Genomic DNA, 22,035 nt, shown 5'->3' with positions numbered 1-22,035 from the left:
CAATTAAATTTGAGTCATCTAAGTCTGTGTTTGAACCTCATATGATTTGATAATGGTCTAGTGCTGGCTCCATATGTGATTAAAAAAATGAAACTGGAACGACCACTGCGTTCGTTTTGTCGTTTCTCAAAAATTTCAGATCTTCATTTTATTATTGTAGCATCAGGATAAGTGATTGTACCACTTTAATGAATATGCTGTTAATGAGCACGAGCTTCATACTGTTGCATATAAACGGCTGATTACAGCATATTGATTTGATCCCATTATGCAAAGAAAATTCAAATTATCATTGGCTGTGGGATAAAAGATGACTTAAGTATAATTTGGTATCGAGCATGAATAAAAGACTGAGAGGAGAAAAACTAGTGGTCATTCAATAGAACTTCCCTGTAGGAAACTAAAATAATCCATTTCTCTGTTTTGAATTATACAACTTTATTATACCCCAAGGCTTTGGTAATGCTGTTTCATAAGATCCCTGTCAATAAATCTCATTAAAGCTGCTTTAGAATCAAGGGAAGCTAGGGACAGATGCTTAAGCAGGGGGTTTCCAATTTAACAAGTGAATGAATAAATGGGCAGAGAAAACTCAACTGTTGCGGTGATAACACACTCTGTGCACATAAGGGAGGAGTCGCTGCTCACTGATCGTTCTTCTTCCCATGTTCTTTGCATTTGGTGGGGCTATTTCTGGGGAGCTAAGTGAGAGTGTCGAGTTTATAATAAGCAGATCCGGAGAAATGCTAAACAATGGCAGGTCCCGCAGCGATTTGTCAACGTAATCAACGTCATTGATTATGACAGTGGCGCACTGCAAAGACGCTTGCACCTGGTGAAAGCATAGATTCCCCTGGAGAACAAATCTGTTGCAAGAAAACATCACCCACAATCATTTAACGTCATTTACCCTAGCTCGCTCTATTGAGGTTATCTGCATGCATATATATTCATCGTTTAACAGGTGGTGTATGCTTAAAAAAAACGAAGACGAAAGAAACGCAGAGGAGTTCTAAAATGCAAATGCGCGACTGTTGACACAAATTGCAAGAGTTATTCTCCTACATTTATCCTCCACACCACGTTACAAAAACGAACAACTCTCGAAAAACGGCTAACTCCTAATGTTAACAGTTTGTGATGGTCCGCTTGCTTTTTTGACTTGCCTCCTTTCTAACTCTAACATTTTCAATAAAGACTCTATATCCAAAACACAAATAACAGAAACAATATACTGTATATACTACTTAGCTTATTATCCTTTTGGCTCACAATAATCTCTAACAAGCTTCAAAATCATTTGAACTGCTATTTTATGCTAATGAATAGAAAAAGAACTTTTACCTTAAAAAAACCAAGACACTGCAGTTATTTTCACCATTCTGATAGCAACCATCAGCCCTGTCAGTCATGGCTCTCGTTGAGCTTAAGAATTCTCTCTCCCTCTCTGTCCCTGTGCTGAATAAATTATAGCCCACGCATGTTTTTCAAAGTAAATACATGCTGAATAATTGCTGCGCTCCAGCACACTCTGCATCTTCACTCCCCTTAAAACTGCACTCACTGCCTAATCTGCCTTATCGTGTCCAATCCACATTCATGACTAGAGGGCTGCTGTTTGAGGATTTTGTCTTAGAATCCAATGGGGGGGAAAGACGAGGGCCCCTGAAGGCATGACCTTCCCTCACTGCCACCAATTATATCAAGGCCTTATAAAATATAGATTATGTGCCATCTTGGTGCTGACATATCTAATGGCTTACAGCATGGGGAGAGTGCGCAGAGACCACGGGCAGAACCTGAGGGGCGGTGGAGTTGGACATGACAAGATGAAGGAAATAACACAAAGAATGACCTTGATGGGCCAAGCCTGGCCTGCTCTGAGAATGACTGAACAAATGAGCGAACAAACGAACGAACGATTGAATGGACAGGCTTATTTCCACAGGATTGTTTGATCGATTCAAATCTAATCAAGGCTCCAAAATGCACTGATTGCAATGAAATTCATTAGCCTAAAATGCAATCCAGGCCAATAAAAATGTATTATTAATGGATAGGAGCTGAATTTGGAACAATTGGCATTTAACTTTGTGTCTTAACCTTTCAGCATAAATGTCAAGTCAAATTTTAATAGAAAAAGTTTGAAGTTCACCCAACAGTGAACTCATACATTTTAGCCCAAGTGTCTTGTTGGACACATATATATTCAAATCAGAAATGAGATTTACAAACAATCTTGGCGGCAAGATTTCATATTTCATGGGAATGCATGATAACAAAGCATGAAAGCTTTGCAAGCCTCACCTATATGTTCCATCAGTCTTTCACACACATAGCAGATAGAATCATAATCACATATTCCAAGCATGCATGTTTGATATGATCAGCTGGACTGCAAGAAGATACATTTTGTCAACAAAATCTGGATTTTTGTGGTGGTTTTAATCAAATGTTGGTTGCTGCTATCAATGTCTTGTGTGAGCGTTCCTTTTACCTAGGCCTTTATTTTGCATCATACATAAATCTACAATTTATCATAAAACTGAATGATGGAATTATTAAGTGTAAGATGATGATGACAAACAGGCAGCATGTAAATAAAAAAAAGGAAAAGAAAACTTATTTTTACTTTACTTCTCACTGAAAAGTTACCGAACTCTTCATTAATTTTACAGCAACTCTATCACTATACAAGAATGTGTTCTTCCCACACGGCAGCGTCTGAGGCTGAAAAATCAGCTCAGTGTTTCTCACACATTTAGATTTTATTTGTGGTAGTGCTTCTTTGGAAATATTTTATTTGACAGGTACTTCATGAGAAATAAATAAGTGAGCAACATATTCACCTGCCTTCTGCAGAGATCCTGTGGTCAAACTTCAACTCCAGCATCTTAGACTGTAGCTTCTTCTCTACACTCTGATGGTGGACTAGTCAGCTCTACAACTGAGTTCTGGCTAAAAAACCAATGCAACTCACAACAGACCTTCAGAGTAGAACTACTGTCACCTGTCATCTGCATTCCAAGATGATGGAGTTGTAGTTCATCAAACATTTAAGAAACACTGAATGATATGAACAGTTGCCACAATAGCAAACTGACCAAACTTTCAATATAAGAGCAAGCTGATTGTCCACGAGGAAATCAGTTGTAGATGCTGTCATTCTCTCAGGTGGGTTAAAAAAAACAGCTGAAACAAAAAAATGCAAACTTAGAAATTCAGCCAGGGATCAAATAATTATTTCCCCCTCTGTAAATCCCCAAGCTTCCTGATTCACCTCAGCAAATGTGTTGGAGCAGGTGACAGCTCATTCATTTTTGATGATGTGTGTGTGTGATGCAATCATGAATCCTATAAATGGCTCTTTTTAATCAATTCTGCTGACATTGATTGATGGACTAGAACTTCATCTTCTTCTTTATCTTCATCTTTAAGGTGACCAGGTGGGTGTGTCTCTCTGTAAGTAGCGCTACTCAGATAGAGTAGAAAAGCATTATATAAGAAGCAGTCCATAGTTACTTGCTGGAGCTAACCAGAATTTCGCTTTTTAACTGGCAGAAGTATTGCAAAGTCGGCAGATTCTCAAGAATTGAAATGTCTTCATCTGGTGCTGATAGGCTTATTTAACATCGTGTGAACTCATCTGACAAGGGTTTAAATGTAACAGACCTTTATTTATATGTAAAATTACTACAACCACAGTATGTGTAGCAAGCAATGCAGAAAGTCATGTGCCCCCACCCACATCCCTAGTGACTGTGGTCCTAAACGACCGCATAGACTGTTTATGCCAGGGGTTCAGACTGCTAGTCTATTTTTTACATCACTTTCATTTTCCCACGCTGTCAAACTCAATCCTGACATTGTTGCTCTAGTCCAATCATTTTCTTGTCCGCCTTCTGTGAGCCAATCAGCCGCTGTTGTGTGTGCTTTAAATATCATCGTTCTTCAGTCTCACATTGGTACAGCCTACCTCCTCTCCATCTCTGTCTCACCCTGGTCACTCAGAGCCCCATCCGAGGTGCCATCTTTATTTTTACCAGGGGGTCCTGCCCTAATTTCCATTACTGCCGGGACTCTGTTCTGCTAAGATGTTTTCATTGGAGTCTAATCAGGAAACACCTTTGAAATGAATTGTATATCTTATAAACTCATGTCCAGTTCCTCCAAATGATTTCTCCTTATTGAACTCTTACATATACTGCATACGAAAAAATGTTGACACTTCCTCAAATATCCTCAGAAATCAAGATCCCTTTTATTTCTTTGGAAACTTCTCTTCTGAAAATAAAAACTGTCAAATCAGCCATTTCGCCAAAGCTATCAGCAAAAATCTGTGACTCTGATGACAAATGACAAGGGAGCTGCTGCAAAGCTGTGATGACTGGAAGGGACAACGCTTTCACCTTTGGCGCTCTCTGTTGCGTTACATCTTTCTGAGAATTCACACGGACAAAGATACAAATGTGACGTGTGTTGCAGAGGCAGTGTCATTATGACTGCTGGCAGAGGATGAGAGCAGGTCAAGACTGCTTCGCTGACCTTTTAACCTCCACCAATTGATTCCTTTGTCCCGGCTCTGCTCTTCTCCTGCCTGGAGGCAGCACAGAAAAATGGCTGTCATTCATTTACTTGTTGAGTCTTCTTCGAGGTTTTTGTTCTTTGCTTTCTTTCATCCTCTAAAATTTTCATGGGCTTTCCTTCCATCTTTCTTACACTCTATTGTCTCTTGTTCTCCTCAATTTTCTTTGTCCATCGTCTCTATTCTGGTCAGTTATCTCTAAAGCTCCATCTTGGGGGAAATCTGCTTAGCAGCCTTGAGCATACTTGCTTTCCAATTAAATCAAGATGTATTTGCCTTTCAAAAGCCTCTCTTTCCTCACTCTTTCTCCCATCGGAATAATTGATGGAGGTCTCTGGCCTCATGATGAATGGCTTCCAAGCCCGGAGATGAATAGGAAGATGAATGATTTCACCCCTGCGAGGGCTGGAGAGGGCTGGAACAAGGAGTGCTGACATTGTGACAAATACACTGACCATAGCAACGAAACCTGGTCGAATCAGCAAGGGACGGAGGGGTGGCGCCCATCGCACCTCAACAGACGTTCCTCTCACTTACACCGCCTCTGCACGTCTGTCTAACCGACGGACAATTACCTGAGCCTTGCAATTAACTGCAGGCGCTGTTATAATGCCCGTGGCCTGCCAGGAGACCAGCAGACGTGGCGTAGAGCCAGCAAGCTGGGGCTTGGAGAGCTTTGCATCTGATGCTTGTGTTTGTGCACTCAGTGGAATGGTGGAGGCCAAGTGAACAGGTGCAGTAAGGTAAGAAGATGCCCCAGGTGACTTCATGTGGATGGTGTCACCACAGCCCCAGCCAAGATTTCTAAACTGAAGCAAGTTTTCTCTCTGTCTTTCACACAACTTGCTGTCATACAGCTGAGACATAGCAAATGTTTATAGGAAAGAATTCAATGAGCATATGACGGACCATCTGTCTTAAAGGGCCAGTAAGTAAGACTGCTACTGGCCCACAGAACATAATGACCATAATATATCCACGTAGGGGGTGACAAGATTGTTGATCAGTACCACTGACTGAATGATTATGTTGCCAGCTGGTGAGCTGCTGGCTCTACAAAACTTTCTGTCCTGAACTGTTTTGGAATGAAAACTTTTCTCTGGTCGCAAACAGGCTCATTTAACTTTTGTTGGTCCTCTTGTGGTGTGCTGCTGATTTATCGTCACTTTTTCAACACTGTGGGTGACGTTCATTTTTATGTTATATATCACCTATATTCCGATTTTCAGAATTTCTGGAAATTAAAAAGAATTAAGCATTTTCCTCTCTCTTTGCTATACTCAGATCGGCTTCACTGAAAGTAATGAGGCGATTGGTTTAACTGACCTGATTTAGCTTCCTGTGGGTATAGCAAGAAAAACTGGGCTGTCATGGGCAGCAAAACGAGGCTTTTTTGTCAACAAAATAGTATCTGCACAGAAAAACATTAACAATTGCAGACACATGCCTGTTGGACACCAACACATGTTTAAAATCCATTTTGTGAAACATTAAAGCCCCTGACAGACTGTCCAGTCTATCACCCTACACTGAGGTGTCCAGGGTGTAGCCCACCTCTCGCCCTATAACAGCTGGTATAGACTGCAACCCCCTTGTAAGCCTTAATCGGATAAACAGAAGAAAATACACCGATAGATGGTTGGTAAAAGTGAATACCTACACCAATAAAAACCAAACAAAGCAGATCATAATAACATTTGTATTGCAAGTTCATATGCATTACTATAAGCTACAGTATGATTGCAGTTGTGAACAGATTTGACCTAAAGCATAACTTGTCTGGCAAAGTTTTAAAATCCTGAATCTCCTTTAATTAGGCAGATAGGAAGCTCCAGAAAGTCATGCCCTTAATTGAGTGTAGAGTTTGTGACAAGTCCAGTTATAAAAGCATTAAAATCAGTGGCACTACATAAAATATTACAATGCTGAAATCCCAATGGAAATTTGGCCAGAACTTTCATAGTCATATAAACTGGTTTTATAACAGAGGTTCATGCCTGAGTCAAAGTGGTTATACAGTATGACGTATCAGAGAAGTCAAATTGTCCATAAATTAGGGAATTATGAGCAGTTTCCAATTCTAGGAAGTTTGGGGATTGCTTCTAACAATTCTATTTAACTTCAGATTATTTTTTTGCTACCAATGATAGCCATCTATTTATTTTTTTAGAGTTTGATACCTACAAAAAATGTAGCTAAATACTCCACTATCTTGTCCAGTTTGTTGTCGCTTGACTGTTTGTGGGTGCTCTGCATGACCTTAGTATGATACAACTGCCTTCCCAAAAATCTAATAAATGGCTCATCAAATACTGCCATAGCATCTCTAGCTATGGGAATAACTGTTTGGATTTAAGTTAGCACACACACACAGCCATTAGATCACCCGCCGCCCAACAAAACAACCTCTACCCGAATCACAAACCCCTGAGTGCTACAGCAACTTCTTCCACATTTCTTTCTAAATTTTGAAATGAAAACAAAGCTTAGCATTTAAGTCATATTAAAAGAGTCTAACAGAAATGAATACAGTACCAAATATTATCATTATTGTTAAATAAATGTGTTTTTGTGCTCTGGATCTTTAGCTGATATTAGGCAAGTATACATGTGAGCCTTAGCAAAGTGAATCCAACTAATCAGTGTAAGTCAGCTATGGCAGAGATCCAAAAATAAGCATTTCATAAACAAGGTTTTAAGGCAGCATAAGGCAAGTTTCAGGAACACCCAGGCCAGATTTTTGCTGCCTGACTTACTGGCACATCAGTCATAAACAAAGTTATGTAACATGGCAAAGGGAAACGTTTAAAAAAATAATGACAATGTGTCAGCCAGAAAAAAAAAGGTCTGTGGTCACAGAGATTATGAGATCTCTCAACAGTGAATGAAACACACTTACTAACATGACAGGTAGAGCATTGCAAGACTACTGACTATTACACTGAACTGCACACTACTGTAAAATGTTTTCTGTACAAGCAAAAAGAAGTATAAGGCAAATATGTACTCTTCTGCGTAACACATTTGTTCTGCCTGAAGCTCCACAGAGTGCATTTATGGACCACGAGTGATTGCTTGTCAGCTTTCATGAGGCATTTATGTGATGCTTGCATCATTTGTGACAAGGCGATGGAAGAGTATGCCAGTTTATTTAGAAACATCTTAAATATAAAAGAGCTTGAGGGTTATGCCTTCTTTTCTTATGACATTCAACACAGCAGCTACAACAGTGTTTTGAAGATGCTGTAAGACACGTTGATAAGTTTGCCTGAGATATTGAGTCCATTCATTATGGAGGTAGTGTTTTCAAAAATGAACAACTGGTCATGGAAAGTGACCTGAAATTAAACTTTCTGTAATTTATGCAACTAAGGATAAAGTCAGTTCAGAAGGTACAACAGAACAAAATTAGGTTCATATTGACATGACAGCATCACACAGTTGCAGCATCACACAATTGCCTGCATATCCATGATACAAATGTCCCATTCTACCACCCAAAGGCGCTCTGTTGGATTGAGATCAGCTGGCTGTAAATTGGGGCTGGTCAAGACATGAATTTGAGATCATTTGAGCTTTAGACATGGCAAGGGGCAGAGATGGACATTGTCTGCAACATTACTCTGTGGCATTTAAATGGGTTAGTACTAAGGACCAGCATGAACTGTTGATACAAGGCAGGATGGTCAATGCTTTCATGGGGCTTAGACCAAGCTCTGACCCTATTCTGTGAATTTCACGGTGGACTTATCAGGCCAGGCAACATCCATCCATCCATCCATCTTCTTCCGCTTTATCCGGGGCCGGGTCGCGGGGGCAGCAGCCTAAGCAGAGAAGACCAGACCTCCCTCTCCCCAGCCACCTCCTCTAGCTTATCCGGGGGAACACCAAGGCGCTCCTCGGCCAGCCGAGAGATATAATCTCTCCAGCGTGTCCTGGGTCTGCCCCGGGGCCTCCTCCCGGTGGGACATGCCCAGAACACCTCACCCAGGAGGCGCCCAGGAGGCATCCTTGTCAGATTCCCGAACCACCTCAACTGGCTCCTTTCGATGTGGAGGAGCAGCGGCTCTACTCTGAGCCCCTCCCGGATGGCTGAACTTCTCACCCTATCTCTAAGGGAGAGGCCAGCCACCCTTCGGAGGAAGCTCATTTCCGCCGCTTGTATCTGCGATCTCGTTCTTTCAGTCACTACCCACAGCTCGTGGCCATAGGTGAGGGTAGGGACGTAGATCGACCGGTAAATTGAGAGCTTTGCTTTTACACTCAGCTCCCTCTTCACCACGACAGACCGATGCAGCGTCCGCATCACTGCGTCCACAGCACCAGTCTGTCTGTCGATCTCCGGCTCCCTTCTCCCATCACTCGAGAACAAGACCCTGAGATACTTGAACTCCTCCACTTGGGGCAGGAACTCATCCCCGACCCGGAGTGGGCACTCCACCCTTTTCCGGCTGAGAACCATGGCCTCAGATTTGGAGGTGCTGATCCTCATTCCCGCTGCTTCACACTCGGCTGCGAACCGTTCCAGTGCGAGCTGGAGGCCATCGCCCGATGAAGCCAACAGAACCACATCATCCGTGAAAAGCAGAGATGAGATTCTGAGGTCACCGAAGGGAAAGCCCTCCGCCACTTGGCCGCGCCTAAAAATCCTGTCCATAAAAATTATGAACAGAATCGGTGACAAAGGGCAGCCCTGGCGGAGCCCATCAACAGGCAACATTTTTTCAAAATTTCTAATCCCATTTTGGTGACTTGTGTGAATTGTTAGCTGACATGAATGGCAGCTGAGAATCAGGATACTATTTATTATTATCATCCGCTTCAAGGTTCAGTACATTGTGCATTCACAGATGCTCTTCTACATACCTTGGTTGTAAAAAGTTATCTGAGTTACTGTTTGCTTCCTATCAGCTTGAAGCAGTTTAGCCATTCTCCTCAGACCTCTGGAACCAAGAGAACTGCCATCACGGGACATAGTTTTATATGTATTTTTTTTCTCTGACCATTTACTGTAAACCCTTTTTCTTTTTCTTATTTTTGTCCCTAGCTGGCGGTCTGCAGGGGAGGTCAGCCACGAAGCCAATACGTCGCTGTGGGTGCCTTAGGGTTTCCATCTTGGTCAACGATGCACTTCTAGGCCTTGTGATCTCTGGCCTTGAGGGTTAGACATTGTTGTTTAAGATTGCAGTCGTTGCTTCTGGATCAGCACTTCCATCGAGTGTTGCTGGTGACATTGACTACATATCGTGCTGAGACGGGAAGGGAGGGACACTCGGAGAATCTGGTGCAAATGGCGCATTTGGAATACCTCGAGCTTGTTGAGGTCGTGCTTGAGGATGACCAAGGTCTCGGATCCATAGAGAAGAATGGGCAATACCAGTGTGCAGTACAGGCGGATTTTGGTGATGAGGGTGATGTTTGTCTTCTTCCAGACGCACCATCGGAGGGGCAACCTTCTCTGTAAATCCTAGAGAAGGTTGCCACTTAAAATGGAGCATCAGAATGGAAAAGAACGGTGATTTAACTTCAGAATGTCTACATGCCTAAATGCATTGAGCTGCTGCCATATGATTTCCACACATGAAGAGTTCAGCTCTCTCCATGATAGATTTTGACTTCTTTATACAGTAAATCTATATATGTGGACCACCATATTGTACTTTCCATATACCCCTAAGCATCAAGCATCAGTTCTTCTATCATTGGAGGAGAAAAGTGGGAAAATGGCTGCGCCCTAGAGTATACTGTGTGCTTCTAAAGCACCATGCCGGATGCTTTGAAATGATATCTCAATTCATGATATTACTCTTCAGTAAAGCCCACAGCCAAGGCCTAATACAAAGGTGGAGGTGGAGAGGAGAAGTGCTGCTACATCGGACTGTGTTCTGGGCTACGTGCACTGCAAACCCAGGAGCAATATAGGGATAAAAAGGTTTGAGCTGTGCAGGCAGAAAGGAAGGCACAAAGAGGAGAGTGAAGGGCTTGGGGACTTGACAGTAGGAGATCCATTTAGATTAGGCGGTTTTAATATCCTCTGAAGTTTCCAATAAATGCCAGTTGGAACCAGTGCTACACTGTTGTCATTTGATTGTCCATCACCTTTGCACATAACCTCAGTATGACGCAGTTTTGAATTGCTGCCCTGACTGGCCTTGTATCACTGCCGTTATATCAACAACAAGTGATAAAGCCATCCTGCAATCTGCTGCTTTCTACACTGTGAGGCAATTTAGAGACAGTTACCCAGGTGCCTGGAATAAGCTTAGCCAGCAAGCTGCCCAAATGAAGCATTCCTGGAAAAATATGCTGAAACATAATTATTAATTTCACACTGACTATTGTTGTAAAACATGAAGAAGAGAGTTATTACTTATACAGACAGGCAGATAGAGGATATCCCCTTCACTGCATCTGCCTACTCTTTACAAAATATCTGCAAGTTCTACAACTTAAATTCTAGCACCGAGGAAAAAAAAAAGAAAGGAAAAAATGTTTTTGCCAAAACAGAGTGGTGCTTTCGAGATAACTTTTCTGTCAAACTGCTGTTTGCTGTTTTCCTTTTAAATTAGTCAATAAAGAAGTCATGATTGCTCAGCACGATTTCAAAGATTTAAAGCTGTAAAGCTAAGCTGGGCGAGAAAAAAAAAAAGCAGTGAGGTCAAACTCTGTAGCTAATGAGGTGTCCAGATGGATGATACAAATTTTTGGCCTTCTGGAATTGCTTGATATACAGCAAGCCAAGGGGTTTTTTCTTCATGTTTTCTGTGTTCACGGCAGCTGTTTCACACTGGACGGCTGCGCGCTGTTCAAACATGGAGCCATGTGCTGCACTGGTAATGAAGAGAATAGAGCACGATGGCTTCTGGTACCGCTCACTAATGAATCACGGCAGTGGTGGCACAACCCACCAGCCTCCCGCCTCCTCCTCACAGTTGTCAAATGAAAAATTATTTTGCTAATGTTCTACCTATTTTTCCTTCACATTCATTACTGACTTGAATCATGAACCACAGATTCAGAGTTTTCCCTGAGAAGTAGCCAGAAAACTTTTTGGGAGTTTTGTACAAGCTTTTCCACTCATACTATATTTTCTTTGTGTGAATTTTGCAAGCCCATACTGCAGCTGACAGCTGTCAGTTTTAAAAAAATACAAATGATAAATATGTAAGTAATTATTTAAGGATTGTGTTCGTGCATTTAAAATATATATATATATTTTTTTTAAACCTGTCCCGTTTGGTTCTTTTGCCATCAGAATTGTTGTCTAAAGGCGAAGAAAGATGCCCAACAGATTTACTTTACCAAATGGACCATCCCAGCCTTGCCGTAATGGTCCATTTGATATACCTTTTATTGTTTATTTTATTTTATTTTATTTTATTTTTTTTACTTGCTAGATACGGGACAGGGGAAAAGAAAAGGGAGAAAGAAAGCGGGGGGAAAAAACAAAACAAAACAAAACAAAAAAAAAAAACAGCGGAGAAGAGGGACGGGGATAAAGGGCAAAAAACAAAAACCAACAAAATAAGCAGACAAAAAATACATATATCGATCACCTGGATCACCTGTTGAGAAAGAAAAAAGAAAACAAGCAGAAGAAAACGAGAGTAATAGAATAAACAACATCACAATGATATATGGGAATATAACACTAAATACTTAATATTAAACATTATTGTGCAGCACGTAAGATCGACAGCGCACAGTGTGCTTTGAGGTAGGAGCCAAAAAGGGTGTAGTTTGTGTGTGTGATCACCTGTGTGTACACCTGTGAGCATGAGCGCGCTTGTATTTAAAAGGTTCCTTAATGTAATGATCTGATAGAGGGTGTGAGGGGCCACAGTCCCATCCTCCAGGGCATGAAGCAGGTATGGAGGAGATCAAAACTCCAGACATCCAGAGGCCCCCAGAACACAAGAGACCAAGGAAGACCAACAGAGGGGCAGCCGCGCCACTGTCCCAGAAAGAGCTGAGGAGAGTCCCAGATGAGGGATCACTCAGCAGCCGCGGAGCAGAAGCCAGGGGGGGTTGCAGTGACGTGCCCGTGAGCTCCGCCGGCAGCCAGCTGTGCCTGAGTGACCGAGCCCCAGGCCGAGAGGCCGAGGGCACCCCACCCCCAAAGTGGCCCGAGCGAGCCCCAGGTTCCAGGCCCGGATAAGCAGCCACCAAGGACACAAAGAACCACCAACGCATCGATGTCTGAGGGCGTCTGCCACCGGCAGGGGAAGTGGTGGGGGGAGATAGGCCTCCAAACCTTGGAGGGCCTGAGATGTCCCCAGAGAGGTGGCGTCTGATACCCAACCTGACATATAGACACAGACATACAGGCACACTCAAATACAAACATCCATTCCCACCCTCATGCTCTCATAGGCAATTACTCCACACTCAACCAACGTGGAGACAGACATAAAGAGACGCTGTACACACAATCACACTCCCCAAGCGTACTCTAAGAACTGGGTCTAGGTACCCTTGCCCCTGGAGGGGGAAACTGCACCCAGACCCAGGTGGTGTTACCCTTTTCCCTGCAGTGGGGAGAAGCAGACTGCCCCGACTCCGCAGCAGCAGGGAGGCCCCACACACCAGACCCCAGTCGGACGGCCAACTTCTCCTCCTAGCCCCCCCGCTCCAGCAGGCCGCAGAGACCGGGGGTGTGAGAAGACTCCAAACCTCCCTCTACCCGCTCATATGTAGTGTTGATGTATATGTGTTCTAAGGTGCAATTAAAACCCAGGAGGGCATGGAGCTACCTGCCAGAGAGCAGCAGGTAAGCGCATAGCCCCTCCTGCTAGCCCTCAATGTCTACGTGTATTTAAAATTGAGAGGTGGGCAACGACGCCAGGGGTGCGGTGTACACCCTGATGGTAATTTGGAGTCCGTGTTGTGAGCCCACCCCCAAGATCCTATATGTATGTGTTATGAGAGTGTGAGTAATGTGAATGTCTAAGTTGTGAGATAAAATTGAGGCAGAGGCAGCCAGAAGGGGACAGAGGGGGGGGATGCCTCCTCTGCACCCTGGTGACACACCCCTACCCCAAGGCCCTGCATGTGTGGGTGATTGTGGTGGAGCGGGAAGAGGGAGGCAGCTGGAGATGGGGAGGGAAGAAAGGGAGGGGCAAGTGACCCCTCCCTGGGGCCAGCTCCCCCGCTGACCCCAGTAGGCACCCCCATGCTCTGCAACCCGCCAGGGAAAGGGGGCCCAGGCCCATCCGGACCAGGGCCCAGTGCAGCAGCGCCGCCCGGCCCCACAGAGCCCGGGACAGCCCACCCGACCCCACTACAGAGAAAACTGCACCCACCCCATCATCCACTCATCTTCCAGACTACACAAGACAATAGACGCCCAGGCTGAGATCTTCCTCCACCTCTCCTATATCTCCCCCTCCTGCAGAGAGAATTCCTGAGGAGAGGAAAGCTCCTGCAAGATGTGACAACCTCCCCCACCAGCTGAAGAGTCCCCCAGGTGGCTCGATGCACCGGCGGCGCCCTGCGCCAGGACTGGGCCCCCATATACCCACCCGCCCACAACCCCAGCAACACACCAACCAGGACCCGAGCCCCCGAGGCCCGGCCAGGGCCCCAGCCCAGAGACGGAGCGCCCCCAGAACCTCACGGCTGTCCCGGACCCACCCAGGGGCAGCCAGGCTACCAGGTCAGTAACCCACGTCCATCAGCACAGACCCTCCCCTAGCCCCGCAGCACGCAGCCACGAGGAAACCGTCACCTAAGAGCCAACAGAGCCCTTAATTGGCCATGACCGCTACCCCGGGTTGAGCCCCCCAAGGAAGATGCTCCTGGGGAACCCCCCGACGCCCTAAGCCTGTCCCTACCCCCACACCAATCACAACAGTGAAGGTGGGACCAAACTATGACCCCCCACCCCCACTAGGTGATGGAGCTGATCAAAGGAGCCCAGAGCAATTGATCTGATGTGGTGGCAGAGGCTGTATCAAGACTAATGTAATCTAATAGATAATTTCTATACTGGTTAGAATTAAGATTATTTTTATTTTTCCAGTTCATGAGGACTGTTTTCTTGGCTATGCATAGGGCAGTGAAAACCATGTGGGCTATATTCTTTTCTGAAGTGACATTATCTAAGCTGCCCAACAAACACACTAAAGGGGAAGTTGGAATGTTACATTTCAGACACTTCGATAAGTCTTCACATATCTCGCGCCAAAACTTCTGAACTGGTGGACAGAACCAAAGAGCGTGGATATAATTGTCCGGTGAATTGGTTTGGCAGTGTGAGCAGTTGTTGGTAGACGTAAAGCCCATCTTGAACATCCGATGACCTGTATAGTGCACTCTATGTAGTATTTTGTATTGAATTAATTGAAGACTGGGATTTCTAATTAGATGAAAGGTTTTTAAGCAAATCTGAGACCAAAAGTTTTGGTCTAAGTTAACTGATAAATCCGCTTCCCATTTTGCAATAGGAAGTGATATTGATTCATCTATTTTAGAAAGCATTCTGTATATTTTGGATAGTAATTTGGGGGTTTTAAGAGTAAGAAATTGAACCACACTTGGTGGTGTTTGTAGTTCAACTTGACCCGGTTTAAATTTCTTTTTTACTATGGATTTAATTTGTTGATATTCTAAAAATCTTTTCTTGTTGATCCCATATTGTGTAACTAGTCTGTCAAATGAAATAAATTCTGTTCCTTCTAGTATATGTTCTAAATATTTGATTCCTTTACCACTCCAATCTGAAAAGTTTATCATATTATTGTTTTGTAATATGTCAGGGTTGTTCCAGATAGGTGTACGTTTGCATGGGATTAATGAAGACTCTGTCAACTTCAGAAACTCCCACCATGCTGTCAGAGAGGAGCTAATGTTGACGCTTTTGAAGCATTCATGTCGTTGGATGTTTGAGCTGATAAATGGTAGATCTGAAATCTCTAGATTATTGCAAAGTGCTTGTTCTACATCTAGCCAAGGTTCATCTAAGAGGGTATGTTTTAGCCATCCTGAGATAAATTGGAGCCTGTTGGCTAAGAAGTAGTGCTGAAAGTTAGGTAGTTCTAATCCTCCGTGCATTTAAAATATAACAAGCTTGCTTTTGCTGGCAGTGTGTTTCCTGATAACTAAATATAATGCTGATGAGGGATAATAAAGCACAAGCTATGTTTTACATCGACAAATATGCAACATGGTAAATATCTCAGTTTAGTCCACAGAAAGAAAAACTTAAACCACTCTCCTGTCTTATATTATTCATGAGTTCAGATATATACAGGAACGTAAAGCAAGCAATACTTCAAAGAGTAAACACAGTTGGTCTGTTAAGTATTTGTACAATGTCTCTGTACACCACCACTGAAGTGACTGTAGTAAAGACCTGGCAGAGCTTCTAAAGAAGAAATACAGTGTTTTGTGATGGCCATTGGTTCTAGACTTCAGGCATGACTGCAGAGTATTTCCACCCAAGTATTAAAAATAATCTTCATATCTAAAATTGTTTCTTCTCCAACACATTTTGAGTCTTAGAAAATGCAGCAATATGTACAAACCAGCTGTAATTTCTAAACACTTAATGCAATACCTCTGCACTGCAATTCAAAATAGCACAACAAGCAAGGCTTCAGATCTCGAACTGGAGATCCACCAATCCATTCTAAGTTCTAATACTGATCCCTTGGCTAGTATTTATCGAATACAGAGGTAAATTAATAAGCTCTATTGCCTTTTCCTTACAGATTTCTAAAAACTGTTAAAACAAAAAATAAGGAGAGTGAGACAAAGCATCAAAGTAACCACAGTTAAAGTCAAAAATTATTGCAAACATACGCAGAAAAGCTGAGCCCAGAATATCAAAGGAATTATGGACAGTTCTGGAGGACATTATTTATGCCTAATGCATCCTAACTGTAGTTTTCTTGCCAAAACTGGTGACATTACAGACAGCTTTATAGCAGGGATTCAGTGTAATGAATAAAAAAAGCAATTGGCTGAACATAAACCATTGTTTACTTAATTTTTATGTGAGGTTTTTATCCGTTATTTTGTTTCTTTGTTTGATTGAGGAAGATTTTCAACAGACCGGTGATAACAATGCTTTCTCACAGCTGTGTGCTAAAGTATGAAATATGGTTTCATACCTGTGAGGTATTCTGGGTCGGGCACAGGGTCTGACAGCTCCTCGTGGCATTGAGCCTCCGTTGGCACTGATGCCACCACCATGCCATCTGGGAGCTGCTGTTCGATGCCTCGGGCAAAGTTCTTCTGCCTGGTGTAAAGAGAGATAATATAGAGAGCTCCAATTAAGAGACATCAGTGCTCAGTTGCCCAGCACGGGATGAAAAAGGGAAGAGGGAAAGGGAAGAAGCAGAAATTCAGGAAACAAGGACAAAGAATGATGTAAAGGAGGTAACGGCAGCTGTCATTGTCACATTTTGTGGTATTTAATGTATAAAAAAGGCAGTGAGTGAATCAGTTGGGAAAAGTCATGTTATCACAGGTGTTTTGTTCCAAATGTTCTTCTCTACCAACATTTTAACACACTGGACTAAACAAAGTATTGGGACATGCATCGTAGCTCTAATTTTAAAATGTGCAGCTCCATAATCATTCAAGGCAAACTTCATCCTTTCAGTATTTTCCAACCTCGGGCCATGATGGACCAAACATTTGCATTTATCATTTGAATTAATGTGTGTTAGTGAGAGCGTGTTCACCTGAAGCACACCTCAAACCAGGCAGACGGATACAATCTCAATCCTAAACTCTTAGTGAAAGTTGCTGATGGCCTTAACTGACTGATTATGGTGACTGTGTATGAATGCCATATGAAGTCAGACCAGTAATCTAGAACTGCTGCTGTTACTCAATAACACAATTAAGAGTGAGTTTTTGTGTTCTCACTATTAATATTATATTATATTGGGGCAGTAATCTTTTTTCACTGCAGTAATACTTTTATCCTCGTGAAATATTTTCTTTACTCTGTGTTAATCGGGTGCTGTGAACACTAACTAAGTCACTAATTACCCTTCTGAAGTTTGATGATGATGATTAAACTACTATTGCCAGAGGGTTTGCAGTTGCATGTGATGAATAATTAACATTATATAAGCTATAAATAGCCATAGAAGTGCTTAGCGGTTTTGTTTAAGACTTCTGTGAGTTTGCTGTGGAGCCATTGTGATGACTTGTGATGTTATTTGGTGCACTTTTTATTGATAGGTTTACAATGATAGCAAAGAAGGCTGGTCTATTAATAGGAAATAGTCGATGAAGGGTGTCAGTACATCCATCTTTAAATGTGGAGATAGACGTGTGTATGCTCACGCAGTTCCACTGCAATTTGAGATTTATACAACTTAGAGTGCACGCACATTGTGCGATAATAGCAAAAGTTCAATAAATCCACACTGTGTAAAGTTTGATGCATGCAGACCAGGGATGGCAGACTCATTTTACATCATGAACCACACACAGGTCACATTGATCTTAAGTGGGGCGGACAGTTTTTCAGGGTTTTTTTTATAAAGTAATGCTCCAATAGTAAATGAAAGAAATCTGTCAGCACGACTTGTGGACTCTTTGAGAGAAATAAAAAGTTCTGGTAGCTGATTGCCTCAGACTTTCTTGTAATTATAAAACAGAAAGCTCCTGTTAATTCACAGAAAATGCCCTTTGTTATGTGGATTGTAAATAACAGAAATTTGTATAGACAGGACATTACTTTGGTGTAATATGAATGGCCAAGGAGGAGCTCTTTATCAGCAGGAAAAGCTGCAAAAAATATTAACACATTTAAAAAATGTATTCCCTCTTTCCCATTTCCCAAAGCCATCCAGTGGGCTTTGGAAAGACTGGAATCTTTGTCAGGTCCATTCTGACCCCTGGGACTTATGTTTGACTGCCTTTGTCATGGCTAGTGCTGTGGCAGGCAAGATGAAGGACCCAAAATGTAGGAATCAGAAACAGGAAGTAACTTAGGCGCAGCTTTATTGATGGAAAATCTTAAAAGAATAACCGTTATAAAAACAACCCAAAACCTCAAATGCATAACTAGAACTAGACTAGGAACAGGAACCTAGAAACTAAGAAAACTCATACTAGGAAAAACCAACCGGGACACAACAAGAGAACACAGCAAAATGAGGGTACGATGCAATAACAAGGAGGGAATGACAGAGGACTAAAATACACGGAGGAATAATAAGGAAACAGGAGACAGAAGGGCAACACAGCTGGGTTTAATTAGGCAGGACGAGACAAGGAAAGCAAAACTGAATACACTGACATAAGACACGGACTTTCAAAGTAAAACAGGAAACACACCGACTAAACTTACAGACACAGACTCAAACACATGGTTTCACACAGAGACATGACTGACTTGGAACCAGAAGGAACAGAGAGACTAAACTTATGGACTAGAAATCACAGAACCATGAACCAAAAGACTAGTAATGATAAACCGTGATGTAATCAAAGCTTAATAAAAATCAAAAATCAAAACACTTGGTCACCGACCGAGGACCATGACACCTTTGATGTAGAAAGTTTTATTCTTTTGCCATTTCTTTTCATTACACGTCACACTTAGCTCAGTTGTAATAACTTCAGAGGGACCTGATACAAACCAGGCTTCTGCTGCCACAATCATACATTTTCTTTGTTGTTTGAATCCCAGGCTTTGTATTGTAACTTCCATCTATTCTTGATGTGTATCAGCCAGGATATGCTCCAGCACCCCCAATAATCCTAAATTGGTAGATGGATAATCTGTTATGATTTGTTTAGATTTTTTCACAAGTGCCGCTGTCGAGCTGATGGATTTGTCAGTTCATGCTGCGTTGTCATTGGTTCATTAGTGAACATGGGTCATAGCAGCAGTCACATTTTGAGAATTTTGTTGCAGGCTCTCTCTGACTACAAGACAAGAGACAGCCTTTAAAGAAGGACCTATGAACTTCACAGTTCAAAATGATCATTTCTGTTGCAGAGGCTCAACACCAGACAATATAAACTGGGCTTCAAGATTCTACACAACTGTGAAAAAGTATTAAACTCATTCATGAAACAGCAGTCCAACTTATTTTGAGCTGAAATGTGAATGATGCAAATAAAGGAGGAATATAGCTTATTAATTATTCATTTAACTCTAGTATCAGATCGGTACTCTGTATCAGCAGATACCCAAAGAGATCCCAAGGTACCGTACTGGAAATTGCAGTAGGATGAATCCTCATACAGAAAAAGATGAAGCACACAAGGATGGCGACTAGAAGGACAACTCAAAGATAGACAAGTGTTTTTCATAACTGGCAGATTGTAAGGCAATACTTTCTGGCAGATCATTAGAGACAAATCAATAAATACTAATAATTATGGGAGAGTATGGGTGTGTATTGAAGAGACAAAGAGTCACATTAAGCATGTCATTTTTCATTATGTTTATTGTTCTGCTGCGGAGTGACTCATATTCAGCCTGAGAATTGATGTCCTCATTTGTCTGATGCCGCGAGTGACTCTTGGTTGAACTCACTCATTTTGTCCACTCCATTATTCCTTGTCTCAGTGCCAGTTAGGTTCACAACAAGGTTTTGCAGCAGAATGACTTCAATAAATCAGTGACCCGGGTCAATTAGGTATCTCGGGTTGGATGCTGCAAAAAATAAACTAAAAACATCTTTGTTTTTACTCCTGCAGGAATCCGCAGCCAGGCTGACTTGGGCAACAAATCAGACAGTGTCTGTAATATGATTGGAGAAACTTGCCATCAAACAAAAACCTTTTATTAATCCAGCAAGCACGGACTCATTAGCAGCTAAATGTGCCACTGAGTTCGTCAGCTGGTGGTAAACTTTGTCTGTCTGCTGTTTGGTGTTGCACAGGTAGTGCACACTGGGTTTACCAGAGCTTGTTGCTGGAAAAGGCTGCCTGTTACCACGGTAAACAAGTTTAATGAGAGAGCTGACACTGAACCAAAACAGCTAAGCGTCAGACATAAAACTAACACTATGAGCCAGACGATAGTAATCAGTGTGAAGTTAAGTCGTTTAAATTACTTTTACTACAGGTACTACTTATAAAATACCAAATAGCGCAAGTTTAAATGACACTATAATTTAGCTTGTGTTCAGACTGTCTAACACTTTGGCTAGACTGTCTAAACCACTGTAGATGTAAAACCTAATGTGTCAGTTATCGCACCTCCCTGTACAGGTACAGTCTGTGTGTCAGCCCTTTCACATTCCCAGGGCATCAAGTAATGTCATTTTGTCAGAGCTGGCAGAGTGTCACACCTAGGCACAAGATGTCCTTTAGTAGCTGTGAGTGACAAATCGGGTTATGTTAAAAGAAGGACCAAGTCTGTCATTCCAACCTTGTCATTTATGAAACTGCCTGGTTTAAAAGTGTTTTTGCATGTTTGTTTCTTTGTTTTCCCCCAAATCACAATCTTTTATTTAACTGAGTGCTTTGACTAAACCTAACAAAGTTTTTAAGCTTAACCAAGTAGTTATCAGTGCTTAAACCCATCAGCAAATGGAAGTTAAAAAAACAAAACACAAAGAAACAAACAGAGCATGAACCATGGCTCAGGAATTTGCAACTAATGCCACTGCCTTCCCTGCCAGTTATTATCTGTGCAACCAATATTGCAGAGAATGTGAATGTTTCTGACAAAAGCTTCATTTTGTGAAACAACCACTAAAACTTTCATGTCCAGGGGTCTTACTTTCTTATTATATGCCACGTAGGCTTAATATTATTACCACCTGCCTAATATTGTGTTGGTCCCCCTTCTGATGTCGAAACAGTCCTGTCCCATCAAGGCATGGACTCCACTAGACCCCTGAAGGTGTGCTGTGGTATCTGCACCAAGATCTTCAAGTCTTGTAAGTTGCAGGCTGTGGGCTCCATGGATCGGACTTGCTTTTCCAGCAAATTCCACAGATGCTCGATTGGATTGAGATCTGGGGAATATGGAGGCCAAGTCAAACCTCAAACCCGCTATTGTGCTCCTCAAATCATTCCTGAACCATTTTTGCTTTATGGCAGGTGCATTATCCTGCTGAAATGGGCCACAGGCACCAGAGTTAATACTGCTAACATGAAAAGTGCACACCGTCAGCAATGCTTAGGTAGGTGGTACGTGCTAAAGTAACATCACGGATGGCAGGACCCAAAGTTTCCTAGTAAAACACTGCACAAAGCATCACACTACCTGTGTCGGCTTGCCTTTTCCCATAGTGTATCCTGGTTCCCCAGGTAAGTGACAGACACACACCCAGCCATTCCTATAATGTAAAACAAAACGTTATTCATCAGAGCAGGCCACCTTCTCCAGCATGGGCATCCTGACTGATCTGTGGCTATGCAGCCCCATATGCAACAAGCTGTGATGCTCTTTGTATTCTGACACATTTTTATTAGAACCAGCTTTCCACTTGGAGACGCTCTGACCAAGTCACTTATTCATC

The 22,035-nt window shown here is 42.5% G+C and overlaps 1 protein-coding gene across 9 annotated transcripts in view; it reads right to left on the bottom strand.

The window, feature by feature from the left end:
* Positions 1-22,035, bottom strand: part of astn1 (astrotactin 1) — a 435,323-nt gene that overhangs the window by 185,817 nt on the left and 227,471 nt on the right. For all 9 annotated transcript variants that reach the window (XM_063461087.1, XM_063461088.1, XM_063461091.1 and 6 more), the window contains one exon: positions 16,699-16,826. In XM_063461087.1, the coding sequence (XP_063317157.1) occupies positions 16,699-16,826 (128 nt within the window). The remainder of the gene's footprint in view (positions 1-16,698; positions 16,827-22,035) is intronic.

Source organism: Pelmatolapia mariae, linkage group LG18, assembly GCF_036321145.2.
Source record: "Pelmatolapia mariae isolate MD_Pm_ZW linkage group LG18, Pm_UMD_F_2, whole genome shotgun sequence".
NCBI classification, from domain to species: domain Eukaryota; kingdom Metazoa; phylum Chordata; class Actinopteri; order Cichliformes; family Cichlidae; genus Pelmatolapia; species Pelmatolapia mariae.
This window is presented reverse-complemented; position numbering and strand designations above follow the sequence as displayed.